General features: G+C 41.4%; 1 protein-coding gene across 2 annotated transcripts in view; it reads left to right on the top strand.

The window, feature by feature from the left end:
- Nucleotides 1-27,657, top strand: part of LOC143863637 (nuclear pore complex protein NUP155-like) — a 58,037-nt gene that overhangs the window by 16,894 nt on the left and 13,486 nt on the right. Inside the window, exons 4-10 of one of the 2 annotated variants that reach the window (XM_077374361.1) lie at nucleotides 4,803-5,065; nucleotides 5,429-7,094; nucleotides 7,443-7,655; nucleotides 8,017-8,264; nucleotides 8,382-8,808; nucleotides 9,354-9,550; nucleotides 9,680-10,037. In XM_077374361.1, coding sequence (XP_077230476.1) covers nucleotides 4,803-5,065; nucleotides 5,429-7,094; nucleotides 7,443-7,655; nucleotides 8,017-8,264; nucleotides 8,382-8,808; nucleotides 9,354-9,550; nucleotides 9,680-10,037 — 3,372 coding nt within the window. Of the gene's footprint in view, nucleotides 1-4,802; nucleotides 5,066-5,428; nucleotides 7,095-7,442; nucleotides 7,656-8,016; nucleotides 8,265-8,381; nucleotides 8,809-9,347; nucleotides 9,551-9,679; nucleotides 10,038-27,657 lie in introns of both variants that reach the window. The other variant, XM_077374360.1, reaches the window with a different exon arrangement.

Here is a 27,657-nt window from a genome sequence, read left to right as displayed (position 1 = left end):
GTACTCCAGAATGCTTCTGAAATATACTAAATAGTCTCCTGCAGTGAACCAGAAGACATCAGAACTCCCTGAGAGTGATCCAATTTCATAACTAGAGTACCTTAGAGTCCATCTGAATTAAACTCTCATTAGGATCAATTCCAGCCTTAGAAATTCTAATCCTTCAGGAAACTAAAGTGTTTGGGAATTCCAAATCCTTGGAAATTCCAATTCTTTAGAAGACAAAAATCTTAGGAATTCTATAACCTTAGGAAAACCTCATCCCAATCCTGTTACATCTTATCCAAGAATATCTTATCTTCAGGATACCCAATCTTAGGATATCCATCCAATCCTAGGATACCCAATTCAAGAATACTTTATCCGGACGCTTAAAATTCTAGGATACCTTATCCAAGGATAACCAATCCCGTACCTCAAACCCAAGCCTTAGCTTAGGCTTTTAGAATTCCCTGCATTAGTTCTAGGATCATATAGAACTTGCATTCCAGGCATGTAGAACTCATCTTTCATAAGCTTCTAAACATCCAACAGCATTCAATTCTCAGTCTCAGTCAACTATTAAGCATCTTAGCTATGCATATGGACTGGAACTCCTGGCCTGCATGTGTCTAAGCTATGAACGGCTAAACAATTAGAATGCATTTAGGTTAATAAAATTCACATTTACCCCTCTTAGTTAAACCTAAACAATTGAAGCTTTTAAAAGTGGAAGTTTGACTTTCGTCAGGCAAGATCGATGGTGTACACTTTGTGCGGTACACCTTCCGATCTCGTAACCAGGTAACTTACCCAGAGTTTAAATCGTAGACCAAATATACAAAGTTAATCATGGGTCCTAGATCCCTAATCTAGGTGGCGACTCTGGTCATGGCTTCTCTCGTATATTAGGATTTTCATCCTTAATTTACGAGAAAAGCAATCATTTACGAAATCAATGAACAAAGATGCTATCATCATCATAACACGCACCCTCGTGGGCCACCCTTCTAGGCGGGATCCACAGTCAGGCACAATTGTAGATTAGGGAAGCACAGTAGCTAATCCACATGAAGGTAGCACAATCACAAATTCTGTTACGTGCTTAGTATATATCTACTACTATACAGCTAGAGAAAAAATGAATTTCTTTTCTTTTTCTGTGAGATTTACACATCAGCAATACTCTTTTACCATTAACCCCGTTGCTGATATCTAACATCTATCTCTATGAGAAATTATTTGAGGGTAAAATCGTAATCTACATACGAAAAGTACCGACCCGGGGTACCTGTCTATGACAATTACGAAAAAAAACTACGAAGAAGAGGTAAAGACATATGACAATGACGAAAGAACTACTTTATATTACGCATGCAGGACACTTGCAAAATATTGACGGATTCCGGGCACCTGAAGAGGAACAACAATTATGGAAACCTCTATCGATTGGAGGGCTAGGATCAGCCTATATTGATTGGAGGGCTAGGATCAACCTATGGACATGATTTTATGGGCACAACCGATTGATGTTGTGTTCCATCACATGGATCAACATATAACCCGCTATAGATTGGAGGGTTTGGATCAACCTATGAAAATTATTTTTGGGGCACAACTTATGTAGGCAGTGGCCCATCTAATGGACGGTTTGGATCATCCTATGGTAAGGGCCATACCGTACATTTTAATAAAGTGAGGAGTGCGATCATCAAAATACGGTGAGTAGTGCCATTATAAAATAGGTAGTGAGGACATTAGCACTATATATAATTTGAAACCATAGTTGTTACTTGGATGTTCCCACGCGGGTCGGGTTCAACCCAAATTTGGGTCTGGTCGGGTTAAGCTTTTTCGCAAATCGGGTTGGGTTGGGAAAAATAATCCGAATTGGAAATCGGATCGGGTCTGGTCGGGTTGGGTTGTCGGGCAACCCGACCCTACCCGAAACCTGAACTTGGGTTCCATCTGAAGAAGTTCTGTATATGTGTTTTTCTTTTTCAACACTGAAATACTCTCCACAGGCCAAAATGGACGGTTTGGATAATCCTATGGTGCGGGCCATACCGTACTTTAATAAAGTGAGGAGTGTAATCATCAAAATATAGTAGTGCGGATATCATTTCCCTTTGTTAATTGTTAGTCCCTGTTTGGTTTGGATTTTGAGAACCGATTGTGAGTTAAAAAAACTGATTATTGGTGACTCACTATTGGTTGTCAAAATCCAAAACAACCCGGCTTGAGTTGAGGTGGTCAACAATTCGTACCATATCAAATCGGGTCAACCCGACCCAACCCGACCCGAATTGGAAATCAGGTTGGGTCGGGTTGAGGAAATTGTAAATCGGGTTGGGTCGGGTTGAACCCAGTCGGGTTGGAAATCGGGAACTACTTTTCATTATTCACTATGTGCGGGTCAAATTACGGAAAGTTTGATATTACGAATGCAGAACACCTGCAAAAATATTGACGAATTCTGGGCACCTTATGAGGAACAACAATTATCGAAACCTCTATAGATTGGAGGGCTAGGATTGGCCTATGGAAATTATTTTACGGGCGCAACCTATTTATGTTGTGTTCCATCACATGGATGGTTTAGATCAACCTATGATGTGGTATGTACAATTCTTTGTCGGCTCGTGCATCGCACGGGGTTTTTGCTAGTTATAGATTATAGATAGATATTTTTGGCTGAGTGCTTTATCTATGTGCTATTGGGTTATATTTTTTACACGCTTCATCTTTTGATATATAATTATATTTTTTTCAATTAAATTTCTGTTCTTGTCAAAAACTCTTACGAGTCACCAGTCAAGTCGAGTCACGAGTCGTAAAATTAAGAAATCAAGTCACGTGTCGAGTCACGGGTTGACAACAGTCCACAAAGATGCACTCATGCACAACAGTCCATGAAAAAGGGGACGGCAGCCTCATAGATGTTTATAAGTCGACAGACGAGAGCACAACAGTCACACAAAGACACAATAGTCTTCACACAAACTCACGGCTGCTACACAAATACATGGCATGTTTTAAACATAAGCATAGCAGTTCACAATACATCTTAAGAATAGAATTCACAATACATCTTAAGCAAAACAGAACCACAACTTCAGGAAAACAACTTCATTACACTGCATCCTCTTTGATTTAGCACCAAAGAGTAATAAATTGTCTGGAGTACTCTAGGGCACAAGAAATACAGGGCACTCCAGGGGATGCTTGTGCACAAATGGAAGAGAAGTCCCTAGAGTTTCAATAATAAAGGAGATGGTAGGATTAGGGTTTCAAATAGGACCAGGACTAGGGTTTTGAATATAATTTGGAGTTTGGACTAGGGTTTCAAATAGAATTAGGGATGGGATTTTGAATGGGATTAAGGCAAGGGTTTTGGAGGGATAAGTGTTCGAATAGATTTATGGCTTGGTTTAAGGATTCAAAGATGGCTATGGCTAGGGTTAGGTACTCTAATGGTTGAGGTATGAAGCTAGTGTTTTGGATTTGACAATGTGCCCAAGGTGCAAGGACTCCAATCTTGGAGAAGGCAATAAGTTTGAGCTATCATATCTGGAAGCGGTAAGAGAGACCCAACAGGTAAAAGAAAAGAGAGGAATGGAGAATTAGGGTTTCGAATTGCTGAACATTTCTCATGAATCTTGTTTATGATCCATGATTTAGCCGACACTTCGAATTTATTGCCAACACACGTGTCGACACTCCTTTCGACACTTTAAATGTACTGCTAGAAGTGTTACTTAATGTGGGTGCGTGGACACATTTTTGTACCATGTCAAGTGTGATATTCTGTTTTATTATTGAATATTGTGTTTACTTATCAGACACTATTCATTTAGCTCTTCTTTGACTAATATTTGTTGTTATATCCCCTCGCCTGCCTTCCCCTAAACCTAAAACCCTAAACAAACTCTTATTCCAATACTATATTCATTGTATCATAATTGTCTCTCTTTCTCATTGCATATTGGAGAAGGATGAGAACTAGATTAAATTGATGAATGCGTTGTTATTTGATTATCTCATGCTTGTTTGAGATTATTGTTTATTAATTTTAAGATTTATTAGTTTATCAAATGAATACCATATTATTATTGATACAAATTATGATAGTAATTAGTAATTTTATATGAACGTAAGTGTCACCTTTCCTAGAATTTTAAATGTTGCCATGCCAGACAACCCGTATCTGTGTTGCAACTCGATAGACAAATCCGTATCCACAAATCATAATTATATAGGCTTTCTATTTTAGTCGTGCCCTGGTTTCTAAGTTTTGGTGGTTTGCCGTGTCTGACACTGTGTTGACACGCGACTCGTGTCCGTGTCCACAAATCATAGTTTATGATCTCTGATACCGTGTTAAGCTTTTGATAATCCACCTGCATCCAATTCACATGGAAGGAAAAACTGGAGTAAGAAGGGAGAAAGTGGAGAGAAGGAAAAAAGACTAGGCAGGGGAATGATCTTGTAGAGGTTAAAAACTTAAAATCCAATCCCATGATTTATTTGCTTTATATAAAATTTCTACTTCATAATAATTACAAAATATGCCACTAGGCCCATATATGACGGGCCTTATCCTAGTAATGTAAATAACATATAGACACTGTAATGTAAATGAATATTAAACGATCTGAACTCTTTAACATAATTTCGTTTTGTAGGATATTCGAAACTGATATTGTGCTTATCATCGCGAGCTATATCTGCATCATGACACGAATTGGCCTTGTAATTTTTTCAATTTCTTTTGTAATAAATCTGGTATTTATTTAATACTCATGCACCCTTTATGTTGTTAGTTGATTCTTGTAGGAGTATGCTGCTCCGCAAGCGGTGATGGAGGAGATCCATATGCAGATCTGTCCTTACAGCCTTTACCTGAGTATACAATATCGTCTGATGGAGTCACTATGACTTGCATTACATGCACGGATAAGGGTCGTATTTTTTTGGCAGGCCATGATGGTCACATTTATGAGATGCATTACACAACTGGCTTAGGTTGGCATAAGCGTTGTCGTAAAGTGTGCCTCACAACAGGTGTGGGTAGTCTTATTTCAAGGTATATAATATGTCTTTTCCTCTTTTTTTTTTTTGAATGATTACTTGTCTTTTCCTCTTGGGCATATTTTTAGGAGCTTCTTTAGTAGTTTTTGATTCTGGGCGCTCTTACATTTCCTTTATTTGCTGTTGTGGTGTTGCTGGCCATTTGGATTGTCATGGACTCTATTCTTAGTTTTATTTTTGAATGGATTTTAATAAATTTTTTTTATTTCAGCTGTTAGAGGAAAATAAAAAGCACATAACGTGCACTTCAACATATTTTATAGCATCAGATGCTTTTGTGTCTATTTGACAGTATCAGAAGGCTACAGTTATTCTTGCTGTTATGTTTCTCAGCTTAAATTGCCATTTTGTCCTTCAGGTGGGTTGTACCAAATGTTCTTAAATTTGGAGCCATTGATCCAATTGTCGATATGGTTGTTGATAATGAAAGGCATATTCTGTACACACGAACAGAAGAGATGAAACTTCAGGTGTTTGATCTAGGGATAAATGGTGATGGCCCACTTAAGAGAATTGCAGAAGAGAGGAACTTGATCGATCATAGGGATGCACAGTTTGGAGGTCGTCGGTCTGTAGGACCAAGAGTAGAGCACCCTGCAAAACCATCTATAGTTTCCATGGCTCCTTTATCTACCGTGGAATCAAAATGGCTACACCTTGTTGCTGTTTTGTCAGATGGTAAACGGATGTACCTCTCCACTTCTCCATCTGGTGGAAATAATGGTTCTGTTGGACGTTTAGCTGGATTAAGCAATGCTTATCAAAGGCCATCCTGCTTAAAAGTTGTGACAACTAGGCCTTCACCTCCTTTGAGTGGTGGTGGTGGGCTAACTTTTGGAACCATGTCTGTTGCTGGTAGACCCCACTCAGAGGATCGTGTATTGAAGGTAGAAGGCGCTTATTACTCTGCTGGCACTCTCGTCCTTTCTGTTTCATCTCTTCCAACCATGTCATCTCTTCTGATAATGAATCGGGATTCAAGTACACAACCGGCACTCTCTGCTAACTTTGGAGTGAGTGCAAGAAGTTCTAGGGCACTATGTGAGTCAGTATCATCCATAGCCATTGAAGGTCGAATGCTTTTTGTGGCCGATATTTTACCTCTCCCAGATACTGCCGCTACAGTCCTATCATTGTATTCAGATGCCGAAACTTGTGGGTTTGATGTCTTAGGGCAATTATATGAAAAGGCATCTGCGAAACTTTGGGCTAGAGGAGACCTAGCAACTCAACACATCTTACCTAGAAGGAGGATTGTTGTCTTTAGTAGTATGGGCATGTTGGAACTAGTTTTGAACAGGCCGGTGGACATTCTGCGAAGTTTATTAGAGTCCAATGTGCCCAGATCAATATTGGAGGACTTCTTCAATCGGTTTGGAGCTGGAGAGGCTGCGGCAATGTGTTTAATGTTGGCGGCAAAGCTAATCTATGTTGAAGACAACCTAATAAGCAACACAGTTGCTGAAAAAGCAGCTGAGGCATTTGAGGATCCGAGAGTTGTTGGAATGCCACAGCTTGGAGGTACCAGTGCATTGTCAAACACTAGAACTCCTCCTGGAGGGTTCAGCATGGGGCAGGTTGTTCAGGAGGCGGAGCCTGTATTTTCTGGGGCCCATGAAGGGCTTTGCTTGTGCTCATCCAGGTTGCTTCTCCCAATGTGGGAACTTCCCGTGATGGTTGTCAGTGGCAAAGTTAGTTCTCATGATGGGTTTGAAAGAGAGCTTATTATTTGTAGACTCTCTGTTGGTGCGATGCAAATCGCTGAGAGCAAAATTCGCTCATTAGAACAGTTTCTACGGCATAGAAGAAATCAGAGAAGGGGGCTCTATGGTTGCGTTGCTGGACTAGGAGATATGACTGGTTCAATTCTGTATGGAACTGGTTCAAATTTAGGAACTGGTGACCTAAGCATGGGGAGGGATTTGTTCGGCACTCATTCACGGAACATTGAATCAGGTAATGGGGTGCCATCTAATAAAAGGCAACGACTTCCATATAGTCCCGCGGAACTGGCTGCCATGGAGGTAAATCAATCGTTGCTTGGTCCCATTTCCTCTGAACTATGGCACAAATATCTCCTATATTTTCAAAATATAGCGAATTTATCGCGATATTTTGATAAAACGACACAATCCCGAGCATTTAAAACTATAGTGATGTTTTCATTTTCCGCGGTAATATCACAATATGTTGACGTTACATTTATGCTATTTAATTTTTTTTTTTCTTAATTTATATATTTTTAAACAATTTTATTTTATCATTCCCCCGAGATTTTACCTTGCCGTGAAATCTCGAGAACGATTTTTTGTGACATAACCTGTGAAGGGCCATTCCGTCTTTTCTCTTGACTTCTCATGTTTGTCGTATAGGTGAGGGCAATGGAATGTATTAGGCGACTGCTTCGAAGATCCGGTGAAGCACTTTTTTTACTTCAACTTCTTTCACAACATAATGTTACTCGCTTGGTTCAAGCATTTGATACTAGTCTACGCCAACAACTAGTTCAATTGACATTCCATCAACTCGTTTGTTCTGAGGAGGGCGACCAGCTTGCTACACAACTTATAGCTGGACTTATGGAGGTAATTCTGATCAGCTAGATAAATTCTATTGAGCTTCTGTTGTGTAAGTCTGGTAGGTTTAGGAGGAAATCATGGTTTTAAATTTCGGCCGAAATACCGAAATTTTGGATTTTTGGGATCGACACTGAAATCACATAAATCTGAAATTTTTCCTTTTTCTTTTTCTACTGAATCTCGGCCGAAAGTCCGAAACCGAAACCGAAATTTCAAACCGTGGAGGAAACCTCATAGAGATCACCTGAGATGTGCATATAATATCTGATTCATCAGCCATTTCACTTCATGAATGTGTTTTAATTTTCGTTCTAAAGTTGTTTCTAATTTTCAAAGTATAAATCTTACGGTGCTCATTTTTTTCCAGTACTACGTTGGTCCGGATGGCAGGGGGACAGTAGATGATGTCAGTGGGAAATTACGGGAGGGTAGTCCAAGCTATTACAATGAGTCTGACTACAAATTTTTCCTAGCGGTAGAGTGTCTTGAGAGAGCTGCTGTCACCGCCGACACTGAGGAGAAGGAAAAACTTGCCAGAGATGCTTTCAATTTCTTAACTAAAGTTCCAGAATCTGCTGATTTGAGCACTGTATGCAAACGATTTGAAGACTTAAGGTTGGCTTTGTTCACTAAAATAAAAGCTTTATTTGTGTTATCACCCCCTTTTTTGTTTCCCCTATTTTTAGCTTGTTTTTCCTCTCTTATAATCCTGAATTGTTTTAATTATTGTAGATTTTATGAAGCTGTGGTCCGCTTACCACTGCAAAAGGCTCAGGCTCTTGATCCCACGGGTGATGCTCTCAATGAAAAAATTGATGTGAGCCGCAGAGAAAATGCACTTGCTCAACGCAAGCAATTCTATGAGATAATCACCAATGCCCTTCGTTCTCTTGAAGGTGAAATTGGAAATCGGGATGCACAAAGGGAGTCTGGCATTTCTGTTAGATTTACCGGTGCACGACCTGTCCTTGACCAGGCTTCTCGGGACAGGTACATATGCCAGATTGTTCAGCTCAGTGTTCAGTCGCCCGACAGAGCCTTTCATGAACATTTGTACAGAACAATGATTGACCTTGGCCTTGAAAACGAATTATTGGAGTATGGAGGATCTGATCTGGTTCCTTTTCTACAGAGTGCTGGCCGAGAGCCAATACAAGAGGTGTGGGTGCTTGAACTTCTGCTTTAAGCTTCGAGATTGTTTATCAGAATAAATTTATTTTGGTTCCCTTAACATTTCTCAACACTCTTATTAACTAATACATCTGAAACAACTGTCGAGATTGCAATGTTTGAGTGTGGAAGCTTTGTGAATAATTGTCAAAAATATCGTTCTCAGGAATTTCTCGGCAGGGGAAAATCTCGAGATATATAAAATATTTTTTTTATATTTTTTCGGGTTTATATCGAGAAAAAATGATAAAATAAAACTATTTTAAAATATATGTATTAAAAAAAAATAAAAATACAAAATATCAAAAATATTGTAAAAATATCGTGATATTATCGCAATAAATGAAAATATTGCTATATTTTTTAAATTCTCGAGGTTGTATCTGGATTTTGTCGTTTTATCAAAATATCGGGATAAGATCAATATATTTTGAAAATATCGAAGATATTTGTGGCATAGGTGAATAATATCTAATGTTGTCTCTCTACCTTCCCAATGTTTTATCAATATTGATCTTTCTTCTGTAGGTTCAGCCTGTTTCTGCGATTACTTCAGCGGGTTCTACGGTAGGTCGTTTGCAGGAATATACTGGAAATCGTGCGAAGTATCTTGAACTTCTAGCACGATATTATATCGTGAAAAGACAACATATCCTCGCCGCTCATCTCCTGTTAAGATTAGCAGAAAGGCGCTATGCTAATGCAGGGGATGGCCCTACCCTAGAACAAAGGTATGTCGGGGAAGAAAACAATTTTTAATATTTTTTTATGTTAGTGGTTTATTTGACTTATTTTGTAAATTTGAATTTGGGGGAACACTGTTATGACTTGTGGCATATGTGATGTCTTGGCAAAACCAGGCGTCTGTACCTCAGTAGTGCAGTTTTGCAGGCGAAAACTGCAACCAACAGTGGTGCTCCAGTAAGTTCAACAGGGGGTACTTTTGATAGTGGATTGTTGGATTTGGTGGAAGGGAAGCTCTCTGTTCTTCAATTTCAAATGAAAATTAAAGAACAGTTGGAGGCAATAGCATTGAGGTTAGAAGAGTCTTCTGGCACAAGTGAATCACTTCCAAATGACCCATCTCCGCAAAGGGATCCAGTGTCCGATGGAAATCTTGCAAAAGCTGCCAGAGACAAAGCGAAAGAGATATCACTCGATTTGAAGAGTATTACTCAATTATACAATGACTATGCAGTTCCATTTGAGCTTTGGGAGGTATGCTTTTTACAATGGAGTGTCCAGATAAGCATTGATATGATTATTTACATGGAAGAATTGCATTTTGACTTTACACCAATTATTAATATTTGTTGTTTACAACCTATTTGAAAATTATCTTTGTTAAAATTCTTTTCATTGCAATAGTTATCCAAAATGATAATATCTCAAAGGATTCATTTTTTCTGAGATATATATATATATATATATATATATATATATATATATATATATAGAGAGAGAGAGAGAGAGAGAGAGAGAGAGAGAGAGAGAGAGAGAGAGAGAGAGGAATAAGAGTGTGCGGTCGACCGCACCTAAGCTTAGGTGCGGTCGAGGGCCTAAACACATGGGTCCCACACTTTTTGTAGTGATCAAAACCATTCATTTGCAAGGCCCCATCATAGATAGGGTGTGTACAAAAAATCAGCTCCATTGGATCATCCTAACCCCTCCAAAAGTGGAGGGCAAAAATGGGCAGATTTGTGGCAAACGGTGTCTGTCCATTTTGCCCTTTACTTTTGGATGGGTTAGGATGATCCTATGGAGCTGATTTTTTGTACACACCCTATCTATGATGGGGTGTTGCAAATGAATGCTTTGGGTCATCCTAACAATGTGGGCCCACATGAGTTTTTGGCCCTCGACCGCACCTAAGCTTGGTGCGGTCGAGCGCACACTCTTATTCCTCACAGACATTGTTTGTCCACAAATCTGCCCATTTTTGTCCTCCATAAATGGAGGGGTTAGGATGATCCTATGGAGCTGGTTTTTGGTACACACCCTATCTATGATAAGGCCTTGCAAATGAATGGTTTGGATCACCACAGAAAATGTGGGACCCATGTGATTGGGGAGCTTAAGCGCACCATAAGTTTGGTGAGCTTAAGCTCACCAACACTTTCCTCTCTCTCTCTCTCTCTATATATATATATATATATATATATATATATGAGGAAAAGGATTGTACGCTCGAGTGTACCTAACCTTAGGTACGCTCGAGTGCCAAATCACATGGGTCCCACATTTTTTTTGGTCATCTAAACCATTCATTTGCAAGGCCCCATCATAGATAGGGTGCATACCAAAAATCAGCTCCATAGGATCATCCTAACCCATCCATTTGTGGAGGTCAAAATGGACAGACACTGTTTGTCCACAAATCTGCCCATTTTGCCCTCCAGTTTTGGAGGGGTTAGGATGATTCAATGGTGCTGATTTTTGGTACACACCCTATCTATGATGGGGCCTTGCAAAAGAATGGTTTAGATGACCAAAAAAAATGTGGGACCCATGTGATTTGGCACTCGAGCGTACCTAAGGTTAGGTACACTCGAGCGTACAATCCTTTTCCTCTATATATATATATATATATATATATATATATATATATATTTTATAGTTTATTTTTCTTGTGAAAATGTCCCGATAATGCTGATATATTTGTGATATTTTCTAATGAAATTTTGATTATTTAAAAAAATCTTAAAAATTTGAAAATGTTTTTTGTTATTATTTTTAAATTTTAAGCTAGCAATTTAATTATCTCAATAGAAACCCAATCCGGTTAATTATCAGGGATAACATTTGTCACTTACCTTATAAGTAGACGTTATCCTTGATGTAAAGGTAGCTATCACATGATTTCAATGAGTGGTGGCAAAGCATGGCAAATTACTAAATGCCACCAATCTTCCCCATCTCATATTTCCCACGTCGGAGAGACCTGTAGCGGACAAATTTGGCATTCATCCCAGTTCAACAGCTGTTTGGGTCTCTTCTCATTTTTTTGTCCCTCATTTTGGAGGGCTCCATATGCTAGAAGTATCTTTCTACATGCTCCAATAGATTTTGAAATGGGAACATTGTTGACATAGACACAATTGACTTGAGAAAATGTTAGGGGTGGTTTACCGAGTTATTGCATTCCTGCCTTTCACCACATTTCTTTACTGGGGTTCTCACTTGAGAATACCCTATTCTTTTGGAGATGGCTATGAAGGAACCCAATGCGACGGTTTTCTCCTTGTTGGACCATGCTTCATCAACCATCCTTCAACTTGATGTTTTTCACATCCTTGGGATGGGTTGGGACTCGGGGGTAGTTGACGAGGAGGAAAGAGAGATGATGGTGGCTGAAGAGGAGGAAGGGGATAATATATCATTTGATATAAAATAGGATCACAACAAATAAATGAGTTGTTAAGTGTGGGCTTCTCTCCTCCTCCATGCACCCGACAGCCCACGAATTGCTGTTGACACCCATAAACGTAGGCATTTTGACGTGCTTCCATTGTTTGTATTGATGCTAACCTTTCCTAATACCCTGAGATGTCCGAGATGGATTCACATCCTTTTGAGATGGGTTGGAGGCAGTTGGTGAGGAGGAAAGAGAGGTGTGTGTGTGTGTGTTTTTTTTTTCCTATTTTTTTTTTTTGAGAGGGGGGGAGGGGGGGGCGATAATTTATCATTTGAAATCAAATAGGATCACAGCAAATAAGTGAGTTGTTTAGTGTGGGTTAGGTGTGGTCATCTTTCCTCATCCATCAACCCCACGCCCCAAGAATTGGTGTTGACACCCATAAATGTAGGCATTTTGATGTGCTTTCGTTGATGGTGTAGATGCTAACCTTTCCTAATACCCTGGGGGCGATAATTTATCATTTGAAATCAAATAGGATCACAACAAATAAGTGAGTTGTTTAGTGTGGGTTAGGTGTGGGCATCTTTCCTCATCCATCAACCCCACACCCCAAGAATTGGTGTTGACACCCATAAATGTAGGCATTTTGATGTGCTTTCGTTGATGGTGTAGATGCTAACCTTTCCTAATACCCTGGCATGTCAGATATGGATCCATTGCTGCAGCAACTTTGTTAATTGTGGCTAGGTCACCTCTGCTTGCCACATGGTTTGAAGAAACAGGGAATATGTTCTCTTGGATGAATTTCAAATTGGGAAATAGACCAAATATGTCATCTTGTATCTCTTTGTCTCACAACTATTGTAGTCTCTCATAGTTTCTTTTTCTTCCAATAAACTTCTCTAGTTCACACCTTCACCTCCCTTTACATCTTCTTTTCTCTGCCTCCGATGGTGTTCTCTCTGATGCCCACATCAGATTATCCTTTACGGCCATCCACATAGAAATCATCCTTTTCCATCATCAACTGTATCGACCCTCACTGTATCGTATTTTTCAAGTAATTTAATACGATGGAGGAGGGTTTTGGGAGGGAGAAGGGATGAGCACTGTTGGAAAACAAGGGGGCATTTTAATCTTTTTGAAGGGTGAGAAGGGTACTTTGATCATTTTATGGACAGGGCTTATCGAAGCTATTGATTCCTCCATCTCTTTCTCTTGCACACGGGGTGTAGGATTGTAGTTTACTCACTAGGTTATACTCTTTACTTTTTTTTGTGTTAGAATAAGCCTAGTAGGGGCATTCTTGTCATTGTAGGCTTCTTTTATTATATAAATACTTCAATGAGGGGGAGTGTAGCCCTAATTCACTTTTCTTCAATTCATCTCCTTTCCAACATCGTATCAGAGCCCTAGGGTTTTGATCCCTGGGGACACCATCGTCGCCCTCCTCATCATTCTCCACCAAAAGCCAAATCCATTTACCACCCCAACCCATCTTCTCCCCACGGCAACCCATCCCCAACACGTAACCCAAAAACGCATCAACATCCACTTACGTCACCATCCCCTTACCACATCCCCTCTCGTACCAACCTACGGCAACCCATCCCCATTTTTTCCCCGTAACCATTCCCCCCCATTTCCGTATGTAACTACCACGTCCCCTCCCAACCCGTACGTCAATACGCCCTCCCCTCCCCTCCCGTACGTAACTACCCCCACCCACCGTACGTAACTACGCCCTCCACCTCCCGTAATACCCATGACACCCCACCCCACTTCCGTAATACGCAGACCTCCTCTTATTCTGTAACCCCACTTCCACTTCCTTAACCATCCCCTCCGTATGTACCTACGCCTCTACCCCCTCCACCTTCCCCCACCCACTTCTGTTCTAAGAATCTTTTATTCTCTGCGACCCTAACCTATCCCCACTCCTTTCACTGCCACAGTAGGCTTCCCTCCACCCCTTCCATCTTCATCGCCCTCTTCTGTTCCAAATATCCTTTATCTTCTTGAACCCTAACCCTCGTCTTTCCAATGTACCGAGCTATTTCCGTTGTTATTTGATTCTTCCTTCCCGGCTTCGCCTCATCTTCGTCATGGCTTCATTATCTCTTGTTCTTCGTCTGGGGAGCCACGATATGACTGATTGTTTCATTTTGCTGTGGGTATTTCTGTTTTCTAATCATTTGTTGTCATCATGGAGCCACTCGTCATTGTGGATCCCTCTCTAGGCATGACCACTGAAGTCCGCACCCAGCCCACCACTTCGGCTAGCTCTCCTTCTTCTCCTAACTTGGCACCTATGGAGGGTTATTACCCACAGCTGGCCACTGCCAAGCTTGATGGGACCAACTACCTCTCCTGGAAAGTTGCGGTTGAAACATATCTTCTTGGACGGGGCAAAGTCAGTTTCCTTTGTCAGGATCCCCCGCCCGCCCAAGGATCCTACATATACTCGCTGGGACCAGGAGGACGCATTGATTTAAACTCTCCTTTGGCAGAGCATGACCCCTGCTACTTCCTCTACTATGATTCTCCTCCCGAATGCGAAGGAGATTTGAGATCACACTGCCTTGACGTATTCTGGCGTTGAGAACCTCACACGAATCTGTGCCACGTATTATGAGTGGATGTGTCTGCGTCGTGGTGACATGTCTCTTAAGGCTCACTATGGCCAGTTTGTGTCTTTGTGTCAGCAGCTTGACATATTCATGCCTCTTACCTCTGATGTTACCGTTCTCTGCCTGCAGCGAGAACATATTCGAGTGGTGCACTATCTTGAGAGCCTGGGCCCTGAGATAGTGGTGCACTATCTTGATAGCCTGCCCCGTGGTGACATGTCTCTTAAGGCTCACTATGGCCAGTTTGTGTCTTTGTGTCAGCAGCTTGACATATTCATGCCTCTTACCTCTGATGTTTCTGTTCTCCGCCTGCAGCGGGAACATATTCGAGTGGTTCACTATCTTGAGAGCCTAGGCCCTGAGTTCACTCATTTGCGTTATTAGATTCTTGGTTCAGGCAACATTCTCTCGCTCAAAGAGGCCTACTCACGTGCACAACAGTGTCTAGGCGAGACTCCATCACGGCCCCCTGTTGACAGCTCTGCTCTAGCTGCGTATGATGGTGGTAGTCTCCATGTCAGGGGCGGTGGTTCCTTTCCACGAGCTCGTGGCCATGGACGTGGTGGTGGGCGTGTTAGTGGTGGACATGGTCGTCTTTATTGTACCCACTGTCAGCTCAATGGTCACCAGATTGAGACTTGCTACACGCTTCACCTCAAGCTTCGTCCCCCTCGCTTAGTACATCTCACGACAGCTAGCCCGTCCGACACCCTTGCTTACAGCTCTGTATCTGTACCTGTTGATGATTCTTTAAGCTTTACTAGGGCAGACTATGAGGAGTTACAACGCTTCCGTCAGAGTGCTCACCATCCCACCACAGGCTTTGCTCAGCCACCACAGGCTTTGCTCAGCCAGGTAGTTCACCCACGACCTTACTCTCTAGTTCCGGGTCCTGGATTATTGACTCGGGGGCCTCCAGTCATATGATTGGTAACGCCTCAGCTTTCTTCGTTTCGCTCATTTTCCTCTGACAATCATACCATTACTCTAGCTGATGGGTCCACTACTCCCATCACTGGTATTGGTACGGTGTGTCCCTCCCCTAGCATTTCGTTATCTTCTGTATTATGTGTTCCTAAATCACCTTTCAATTTACTTTCTGTTAGTCAACTCACGAAAAATCTCCAGTGCTCCATCTCATTTTATCCCACTTATTGTTTGTTTCATGATCTTTCGACTGGGAAGACGATTAGATCGGGACGTGAGGAGGATGGTGTTTACCGTCTTGATTGTAGACCTCCTACTGTGCTGGATAGCTCTGTGGACGCCTTTCAGTGGCACTGTCGTCTAGGCCACCCCTCTCTTCAGCGGCTCCAGCAGACGTCATTAGTTCCTACGTCTATTTCTTCATTCCAGTGCGAGTCTTGTGAACTCAGGAAGCATCACCGGGTGCCATTTTCTGCCTGAGTCGTTAGTCGAGTTGATAGTCCTTTTCTTTTAGTTCATTCAGATGTATGGGGACCTTCCAGGGTCGCGTCAAATAATGGACTCAAGTATTTTATAGTATTTATAGATGATTATTCACGTATGACTTCGGTGTATTTGCTGAAAGACCGTTCTCAGATCTTCTCTGCTTTTCAAATCTTTCATGCTGAAATAAAGAATCAATTTAATTGCAATATCAAATGTTTTCGCACTGATAATGCTAGGGAGTTTTTCCCGGCTACCCATGGGTTTCAGAATTATCTTTCTTCTCATGGCATACTTCACCAATCATCTTGTGCCTACACTTCTTAGCAGAATGGTGTGGCCGAGAGGAAACTGCGTTATTTACTCGAGGTTAGTCGCACCATAATGTTTCAGATGAGAGTCCCTAAGTCTTTTTGGGGTGAGGCAATTTTGACTTTCTGCTTTCTGCTTTCTGGCCAATTGCCTACCGTCATATGTCCTTCGTGGTTCCTCTCCATTTCTGTACCCTCAGCAGAATCCTTTGCCTCTCACGCCTCGTGTCTTTGAGTGTGTCAGCTTTGTTCATCATTTGGGTCGTGATAGGGACAAACTCGATCCTCAGTCGGAACGTAGTGTCTTTCTGGGTTACTCTTGTACTAAAAAAGGCTACTGTTGTTATAGTCCCCGTCTTCATCGGTGGTTTGTGTCAGCCGATGTTACCTTCTTTTAGTCTGAATCCTTCTTTAGTCCTTCTGTACCTAGTTCCGGTCGTTTGGATCCTGAGGTTTCTACATCCCTTCCTTTGATTCCTCACTCGGTCCCGGTTCAGGAACCTCCAACCACTGAACCTCCTTCTCAACCTGCTCATGTTCCAGGTGATCCTTCCGTCGCACCATCTGCTCCACCACCTACTAAGAAGCACTACCAAAGGCGTTAGCGCAAAGACTTGCCTCCTCCTATTCCACTAGAGACATCGTCTTCGCAGGTCGAGATCCCAATCACATCTACCCAGGTAACTTCTCTACCCTCCTCTGTAGTTCCTTCTGACTCGCCTATTGCCTCTCGTACTCGGTCTTACTACACTGCACATCCTATTTCTAACTTTGTCTCTTATGACCGTCTGACTTCTACTTTCAAAAGCTTTGTTTCCTCCTTGTCTTCTGTTACCACAGTCCTCTCTTTCACCCAGGATGGCGTGCTGCCATGGACATTGAGATGAGTGCACTACATTGTAACCATACCTGGGATCTGGTTCCTCTTCCATCCGGTGCTAGGTTGGTTGGTTGTCGTTGGGTGTTCTCCATCAGGTATTTGCCAGATGGAACTGTTGAGAAGTTGAAGGCACTCCTAGTTGCTAAAGGATATACTCAAACCTTTGGGGTCGATTACAATGAGACCTTCAGCCCAGTTGCCAAGATCCCTTCAGTTCGTGTTCTTCTCTCTCTTGCAGTCAATAATGGAATATTTCTTATGTGATTCATAGAGTATCACATTCTTCTGTGATACATAGATTCCATGTTATATTGTCTGCTTGCTACTCTGAATTTAGTTAAGTATCATTAGCTGATTTAAATGAAAATTACCCTTTATGTTTGGTGGTGCTATTGTTAATATTTTGAGAGGAGAAAAATTCCTTCATTATCATAAGTTTGTAACTGCTTTTTAGTTAAGTCTCTCAAGTAAAATATGTATACCCTTTATTTGTTAATTTTGTTTGGTGCTATAGGAGAAAAATTCCTTCATTATCATAAGTTCGTAAGTCGTAACTGCTGATTTTGGTTCTTAAGCCTTTTTCTTTGTCAAAATTGGTTGGAAAGTTTACATTCGTAAGTGTTTTTTTCTAAAAGGGAATGCTGATATCATTTGAGCTAATAAGATATCGTATGCCATTTAACATTCGATAATACTACATGGGGCATATACGAGTGATGGCGAGTGGGATGGCTCAAGTCTCGAACAATGGTTTGTTGGCATTGATCAATGGGGTGGAAAACGTGGAAGCCATTAATCTTGGCAGCGTGGGCCTAGGCAGCTTACGCAATATTGCCTCTGTCCGTGTTGATTGGGGTTTGATTCGGGCTGCACTCAGATTTTGGGATCCTGACATGCATGTGTTTCATTTTGGAATGCAAGAGCTTTGTCCGACTCATAAAGATATTTGCATGATGCTCAGCATTTCCCACGATAAACCAATAGATCGACACTGCGCATGGGATACCCAACCCTGAGCGTACCCCTGCATACCCTTGTATGCATGTAAAGGACTTATAGTAGGGAAGCAACCCTACTTTAAGACACTCACAATAGAAAATATCTATCTTACTTAGCAAAATATTTTACTATTTGATTTTGTCAGACGCAATTGAAAAACGATGGACGAGACTGTCGACCAAGAATTTCAAGGCCATGGAAGTGTAGGTGATGACATAGTTTTTGAAGGGGACTTAGAATACCACTACGATGAAGAAGAATATGTAGAAGAAGCTTATGATGACGACGTAGTGTTGAGTCCGAACGCAAGGTCAGCGAACAATGTAATATCGTATGTAAGAGGCAACAAGAATCACAAAAAAACATAATTATAACAACGATTTCATTCTTGGAAACCATTAATATGAAAGTCACTATCACTTGCCTTGATATTCGGTGCCGATCGAACTATCGAAGCTAAACGATCCTGAAGATTGAACGGTGGTGATATCCCTGAAAAGAGTAACATAACACTCTAAGTTCCTTTATATGATTTGGTACTTTCCTCATAATCACACTCGTTACTAAATTCTTAAAGTCTATATCTTCTTTTTTGGAAATCCTAAAGGTTATTACTTACCTATACGCACGCACACACACATATATATACTTAAACCACATATTTATTAGTAACATACTCATTAAATTCATACATAGTTATCACATCTTTTATTCAACCTTTCAACAATAAAACTTCTATCCTAAGGTAATAACTTAAAGACATAAGCCTTTTAATCATATCAACATACCTACAACTTTTGACGGTCAAATTCTCAGAAATTTCAGATAAGATGACACCATTATGTGCGATTATTAAGAACATAAAATTGCTGAAAATCGGCGTTAAAATCCACAAAATTTCAAACACGATTAACCAACATAACTTATATATGAAATCTGATTTTGGCTGAAAAACAAGTTAAAATTTTGAAATTTTCAAATAAGACAGATGTGTTTTGTGCGATAATTAAAACTGATTCTCGCTGAAAATCAGCGTTAAAATCTAAAAAAAATCAGAATAAGACAAATCAATGTTGTGCATTTATTAAAACGGTTTGTTGCTGAAAATCAATGTTTAATCCTTAGAAAATCCGAATAAGACGAAATTGTGTAGTGTTTTAATCAAAACGGATCATCGTTGAAGATCAGCATTAAATTCTCAGAAAAATCCGAAAAAGATTAGTGAATTTATTAAAATAATTCATTGCTGAAAATTAGCGTTTAGTTCTTTAAAAATTTAAATAAGATGAAGACTTAGTGCGGTTATCAAAAACAGAGTTTTACTATTTTTACTTACAAAAACAGCCATATATGCCGTAAATTTGATTTAAATTAGTTGGATTTTTTCAAAAACTATTCTTAAACCCCTAGAAAGATTCTAAAAAGGTTCCTTTACATCTTTGATTTAATATATACCGATCTATGATGGCACAAAATTGCAAAGAATGAATTCTAAACTATTGATTTAATCTTAAGAGACAAAAAGACTAACAAAACCTAATCAAATCAACACATTAATCCATATAAGACAAAATTTTATAGGTTAGGCCACTTACTTAAAAGAAGATCGAAACTTGAAGATATCTAGGCTTCTTCTCTCTCTTTTTTTCTTCTTTTTTTTCTTTCTACTCTCCCTCCACGATTTGGGCGTGAGTACAAAGAGTGGGGATAAACCCACTTTTTGGGGTTTTATAAGAAAAGTCATATTTTTTATGTTTGCTACTAAATCTTGATAAGTTTAGTCACTTTTCTAATTTATATCTGTTAGAAATGAGATTAGGGTTAGAAGAGAGGAAGAAGAAGAAGAGTGAAGGATGGAGAGTCTCCACTTGGGAATATGATGTATATATAGGCCCAAACTAGAGCAACAAAATACAATGACTACAATACCCCTAACTAATACAAGTAGTGTCTAAACTAACCTAATACATTATTCAACACTCCCCCTCAAGCTGGAGTGTATATACTATGAAGCTCAAGCTTGCTACAAAGAACTACGTCAACAACTAAAAATGTACAAGAAGCTCATGCACATCCAGCTTGGTATAACACTTGCGGTACATACATAATGCAAAACATAAACAGAAAAACAAAGGCCACCATGAACAGCATCGAAATCAATGTCCATCAAAAGAGTAGCTCTCCTGAAGTAGCACAACAACGAGAGCGATCAAATAGGGCCTCTCCCTGAATGAGAGCACGGCGAACATATCCGCATATCGAGGGCAATGGAGGCGCCATGGCAAGAACATCTACAATTTAGCAAGCAAAAGGGGCACACCAAAGGTGCGCACAACGAACATTGGCGAAGCACCACAACGCCAAGTGAAGAGGATAACAACTGATGGGGAAACCATCGAAGACAAGGTCAACGGAGAAACCGTTGCCTGGAGAGAAGGGATAGAGAGAAAGAGGATAACCAACCAACGATGGGGAAACCATCGTCTGGAGACTAGGTCGACGGCATGAACATCGTCACCTGAAAAGATAAGAAGATAGGAAGAGGATAACCAACCAGCGATGGGGAAACCATTGTCTGGTGACAACGTCGACGGCATGAACATCGTCGCCTGAAGATAAGAAGAGGAAGATAACCAACCAACGATGGGGACATCATCGCTTGGAGACAAGGTCGACGGCATGAACATCGTCGCCTGAAAAGAGTCGACCAACGATGGGGAAACCATCGCCCGGAAAGGAGAGATCGACGGGAAAAGACAGTCGTCTGTAAGAGAGTCAACCAACGATGGATATGGAAGCCATCGCCCGGAAAAGGAGGAAGAAGATAACTTGAAGGGATAAGGCATAAAGCCGAACAACACGAAGAGACATGAAAAACAAGACATGAAAACAAGACAACACTCCCTCAAGAAGACAAAGACAACACTAACAACACTCCCCCTCAAGAAAAAAACAACAAAGTGGACAACACTCCTAAGAAAAGACACAAAGAAATACATGAAAACACTCCCCCTCAAGTTGAGGGTCAAATACCTTCAACTTGCAACGAAAAGAGGACAAACAAGGCACTGCACCGCTTTCGGACATTTGATCAAACACTTGGTGTGCGCCGTAGAGAAGAAGACAAAGGAAAGATGACAAACAAGGCACCACACATCTTTTAGACATTTTATCAAATACTTGGTGCGCGCCTTGAAGAACTACATAAAAGACATAGAAGGTAATAGAAAGAAAGAGATGATAAGAAGACAACAACAAGACAAGCACGAGAGAACAACAAGAAACAATACAAGACAACACTCCCCCTCAAGTTGAGGCCAAAGGCCTTCAACTTGAAACAAAAAGAACACTTTCAAGGCATAAAATCCCTTTTGAGACATTTCATCAAACACTTGAGGTGCACCTTGAAGATGAGATGAGAAAGACAAAGGCCATAGGCCAAAAATGCTATAGAGAAGAGAAAATAAAGAGAGCTTTGTAGTGGAGGAGAACCCAAAATGGGTTTACACAAGTAATACAAACATGATTTTTGTTTTGTTTTGAGATATACGATAGAGGGAAAATGGGTTAAAAACGAAATGGGTTTGACGAAATGAAAGAGAAAGAGTGAGATTTCTAGGGTATAGAAATGGTTTTTTATTTTTATTTTTATTTTTTTATTTGGGTATTGTAGTAGGTTACTGTAGCGATTTACTGTAGCGGGTTACTGTAGCAGTTACTGTAGTGGCTTACTGTAGCAGGGGAAAGGGAAGAGGGGCAGTGGGAGGAGGAGAAGGAGGGAAGGACACGAGCAAGGAGAAGAATTGAGGGAGAAACTATAGAGAGATAAGGAGAGGAAAACGAGATACGAGAGAGATACGAGAGAAAGGGATGATGGCATGGAGGGAGATACTCTTCTTCTTTCCTTTTAGAAGGATCAGCCCATTGGCTTTGATACCATGCTAGAAATGAGATTAGGGTTAGAAGAGAAGAAGAAGAAGAGGAGTGAAGGATGGAGAGTCTCCACTTGGGAGCTCCTCATGAATATGATGTATATATAGGCCCAAACTAGGGCAACAACATACAATGACTACAATATCCCTAACTAATACAAGTAGTGTCTAAACTAACCTAATACATTATTCAACAATATCAATTACAAGGTGAGTTTCCTCACTCTATTAGGTCTCTTTTATTCTTATCTTATTACTTAAGTTAACTAAAAAGGAAAATACTAAATTTTAATATTTGAACTCCTAAAAATTGACTATTAAGACAAAACTCGTAACTATGCCTAACCCTAACAGAAAAAGAGTCATAACTTGCTCAAATCACGTCTTAATCACTAAATCCCGGGTTTGTTGGATAGGTATTCGAAATACCCATCTACTGGAACCAAAATCATGTCGAACGGACAAGATTTGATGCCCCAGAAAATAGGTTATTCTAAAAGTGACGAAAATACACTATGACCGTCGATTTTTTTAGATCGTTTAATCTATTACGGGATAGGAAATACATAAGAATCTTAAAGATTGGGGATCGATCCAATATCTAATTTACATATCCTACTGTCTGAAAATTCAAAATAGAAGATCTAGCCGTTAATTTTTGATCGAAAGATCTATGACCTAGATTTAATCAAAGAAATTAATTTTCCCGACCCTTGGTGGGGCCGGGTCTTTACAGTAGTGGTATTCTAAGTCCCCTTCAAACACTATGTCATCATGTAGACCTCCATGGCCTTGAAATTCTTGATCGACAGTCTCGTCCATCGTTTTTCAATTGCCTCCGACAAAATCAAATAGTAAAATATTTTACTATGTATGATAGATATTTTCTACTGTGAGTGTCTTAAAGTAGGGTGGCTTCCCAACTATAAGTCCTTTACATGCATGAAAGGGTATGCAGGGGTAGGCTAAGGGGTGGATAGAGGCAATATTGCGTAAGCTGCCTAGGCCCACGCTGCCAAGATTAATTGCTTCCACGTTTCCCACGGCCGCCGTCGCCACCTCCGGACACCGCTGCCGTCACCTCCATCACAGACAATGAAACCCCACTCCATGGCTACCTCAAACCCCACATTTCAAGAAAAAAAACTGGTAAAAACAAAAAAAAGATCTAAAATATTAGGGTTTCTGTGCAAAGCATGACAATGATGTGAATGAAGACAAATAAAACCCCTACACTGAGGGTTTGTGCTGATAAATAAACAAGGGTTTGAATCAAACCCTAATTTTTAGTTTTCAGGTATGAAAACCCTAATTTTTAGTTGGGGAAGACGAGGGCATTATAGTCATTTCCTCCTCTCCGTCACTTTAAAGAAAACCCACTGATAGTTTAGGGGGGTGTCTTTGTTAACTTCGAAATGCTGATGACTTTTTTTTATGATGATTACCACTATAAATGCTTCATAGAGATTTAAGATCCAATGGTAACAAACATGCATATGGACTTTGCACTTTTCATCTGCCACCACAGCAGAATTCATTTAAATAATGAAAAAACATACGCCATCAAAAATGTGTTTGAGAGTGAACCACTCTCACACGCACTTCCTTTCATTTGGAATAAAAAACTATGGGAACCTATAAAATCTCTAAAACATCACTGCACTCCGGTGTCGGTTATCTAATTGTAACATCTCCTGTTAACATTTTTATAATTCACCAAAATATTAGTTTTTCCTAATTTACCTCTTTTTTCATGACTTATTTAGATTCATATGGAAAATTGTAAATGCTTATGGTGAAACTGACACATACCGGTTTTAGCCTCCATTGAATAGACCACTTGGTTTGGACCAGCGACTCGTCTGGATCATTCAACCACAAATCCTTTTACCGCAACCTTGTTCTGAGCTCTCCTATCTTGCCTGTGCATAGAGTCCAGGGCATTTCCGCTCTGTCTCGAGTTTATGCTTTTGATTGGACTGTGTTTCAGGATAAGATCTTAATGATCGACCATTTGAGAAACCATCAAGTTCTCATTGTGCCCTTTGCATCGAAACAGAGTCGGTAGATCATTTGTTCCTCCATTGAAAGGTCACTAGAGATATTTTTCACGTCGTGGAGAGATTTAGAATGATTTGTGTTTTTCCATCTCGAATCTCTGAGCTATTTGATTGTTGGTTCTTTTGCGCTTTGGCCCAAGAGAGGAAATATTCTGTGGAACCTGGGGTTACTAGCTACACTATGGGCATTATGGAAGGAGACAAAAGCACATACCTTCAATAATGTAGTCAAAAGCTTGCTTTCCCTGTATTAGAAGATCATCTATCTTGTGATCTTTTGAGCCAAGACGTTGTCGTGTTTCAAGTCCATCTCTTCCATGGATCTTAGGAGGTGCTGGAGAGATTTGCAGTAGTGCCGAGAGAAGGGGGACCCTTGCCCCACTGCCTGTTATGATGAAGCTCAATTTTGATGGCTCGAGTGTTGGGAATCTAGGTCCGTCCGGTATAGGGGTCCTCATTAGAGACAAGTTTGGCAATACTAAGCGATCATTCTCTGCCCTCATTAGAAACAAGGACTCTGTTAGAAGTTAATATATTAGTCTTAAGGGCATAATTGTCTTTTTGTATGGTCTCTCCCTTATATACGAATACATTAGTGAGGGGGAGCACCCAACTCACTACACTCTTTTCTTCTTGTTCTTCTTCTTCTTCTTTTCACTCTTCAACATGGTATCAGAGCCCTAGGGTTACCCTAGGGACTCATTGAGGATCATCATGCTCCACCTCTCCCTTCACAACCCAAAACCCTAACCATGACTTCTCTCTTCTTCTTCATCACCCTCTTCATTCCAAAACCCTAACCCTCCCTACCACCACCACGGTCATTTCTCTCATCTAACCTAACCCCACCACTACCACGACTAACCCCCACCACTACCACCACTCCCGCCACCTTCCTCCTCCATTTCCCCCCTTCGTAACCCCTACCTGAAGCCGCACCCCTCCCTGAACCCAACCCCCCTTCCGTATCGTCCTACCTGAACCCGCGCCCCTCTCTGAATCCCAACCCCCGTTCCGTAACCTCCTACCGACCCCAGTCCCCCTCCATCCCACCTCTAGCCCCCCACCATCCCCTTCGTAAGCCACCTCTAGGCCCCATTCCCCTCCGTAACCCTCCTACTAACCCTAACCCTCCTCCGTACGCGTCTCCAGCCCCACCCTCACCCCATCTCTGCTAAATACCATCCACCTCCAGCTATTCCACGCCTCCAACCTCCGTAAACAACTATTTCTCGCCCCTAGCTTTGCTTTAAACCTCTCCTTGTTTAACATCCAAACCTCTCTTTTTCCCTTCATTATGGTCTAAATCCCTTCGTAGGAGTTTATGCTCTTCTCCGCGGCTCTGATTCTTCTTTATCTTCTTTTCTAACCTTCCATGGCTTGGTTTTCTCCTCTCCTTCATCGAAGCTGCATTCTTTCTCGTGGACCCGTCGCGTAGTCTCTGCTTTGTGGGGTTTTCTTTCTGTTTGTGTCTATGGATTCTCCCGTCATCGAGGATCCCTCTCTTGGGTAGGCTACTACTAGTTCTACTCTCCCCACAGCTATGGCTTCATCGTCTAGTCCTTCTTCTTCGGGGGATGGTTCATTCCCTCCGATGACTACTATTCCATTAGATGGGTCCAATTATGTCAATTGGAAGGTCGCTGTAGAAACTTACCTCATTGCTCGACGCAGGATCTATGTTATCCGGCGGCCTCCTCGTCCTTCCACCGATTCCTCCTATGAGAAGTAGGAGGACGACGATGCTCTTGTCTGCACTCTCTTATGGCAGAGCATGACCTCTCAGTTTTCTTGCACCATGATGCATCTTCCGACTGCCAAGCATATTTGGGATGAGACTGCAGTTGTCTTCTTTGGGGTTGGCGATCTTGCTCACATTTGTTCCACCTATTCCCAGTGGATGCATCTCAGGCGTGGTGATGCCCCTCTTTCTGGGTACTACAGCAGGTTTGTCTCTCAGTGTCAGCAGTTGGATGTTCTTATACCTCTCGCGACAGACTTAGTTGTTGCTACCCATTAGCGGGACCAGCTCCGTGTCGTACACTTTCTTGAGACGCTGGCTCCCGAGTTCCTCCCTCTATGCCAGCAGATCTTTCGTTCTGGGACTATGCCCTCCCTACAGGAGGTCTATTTACGAGCTCAACAGTGTATCATTGGTACTTCTCTGCCCACTCCATCGTTTGATGGCTCTGCGACGACGGCCTATAGCACTGGTGATCGTGCTTTCCGAGGGGGTGGCACCTTCGGACGCTGTCCTGGACTTGACTTTGGCCGTGGTGGCAGCGGCTCTGGCCGTGATTTTCCTTGGTGGACGGGGTACGAGTGGTCGTCCTCGTCCTTACTACTCTTACTGCCGGCGGGAGGGACACACCCTCGAGACATGCTATGTTCTTCACCCTGAGCATCGTCCGCCCTCTGCTCCGCATTTTGGTCGATCAGCACATCTCTCTGCCACGAACCCATCCGAGTCAGTGCCCTCTTCCTCTTCAGAGTCGAGCCATACAGTGTCATCTGATGGTTTCTTTCTTTCCCGCGCTGACTACGATGAGTTTCAGCACCTCCGGCTAACTAGCCACTCTCCGGGTGCCGGCTTTGCTCAGCCAGGTAGCTCTCCTGTTTCTCTTTACACTCGTTCGAGCTCCTGGATCATTGATTCTGGAGCCTCGAATCATACTACAGGTATCTCATCATCCCTTCGCTTTTTTCGGCCTCTCTCCCCTCAGTTTATTTCCCTTGCTGATGGGAGTACTACTCTCATCTCTGGTATTGATACTACCTCTCCCTGTCCTGGTATTACCTTATCTTCTGTGCTGTGTGTTCCTAAATCCCCTTTTAGCATATTTTCCGTTAGTCATATTACTAAATATCTCAATTGCTCTGTCTTATTTTATCCGTCTTATTGTTTATTTCAGGATCTTTCTGGGGTGATGCTATCCTCACTGCATGCCACCTCACCAACAGGCTTCCTTCAGTCCTGGATGGTTCTTCTCCTTTTGCCATATTGCATCCTCATCATGATCCTTTCCCTCTCACCCCTAGGATTTTTGGTTGTGTGTGTTTTGTTCACAACCTTGGCCCCGACTTAGATAAGCTGGATCCTCGGGCTGAGCGATGCATCTTTCTTGGGTACTTCAGACTCAGAAAGGTTACCGTTGTTACAACCCTCATTTACGTCGATCATTTGTTTGTGCTGGTGTTACCTTCTTCGAGTCAGAGTCTTACTTTCTCACTCCTCCTGCGGAACATTCCACTGTT

This window comes from Tasmannia lanceolata, unplaced genomic scaffold (assembly GCF_043159265.1).
Source record: "Tasmannia lanceolata isolate RefF3 unplaced genomic scaffold, GAP_Taslan_0.1 ptg000044l, whole genome shotgun sequence".
Classification (NCBI taxonomy): Eukaryota; Viridiplantae; Streptophyta; class Magnoliopsida; order Canellales; family Winteraceae; genus Tasmannia; species Tasmannia lanceolata.
Note: the sequence above shows the minus strand (reverse complement) of the source record. Positions and strands in the feature narration are given on the sequence as shown.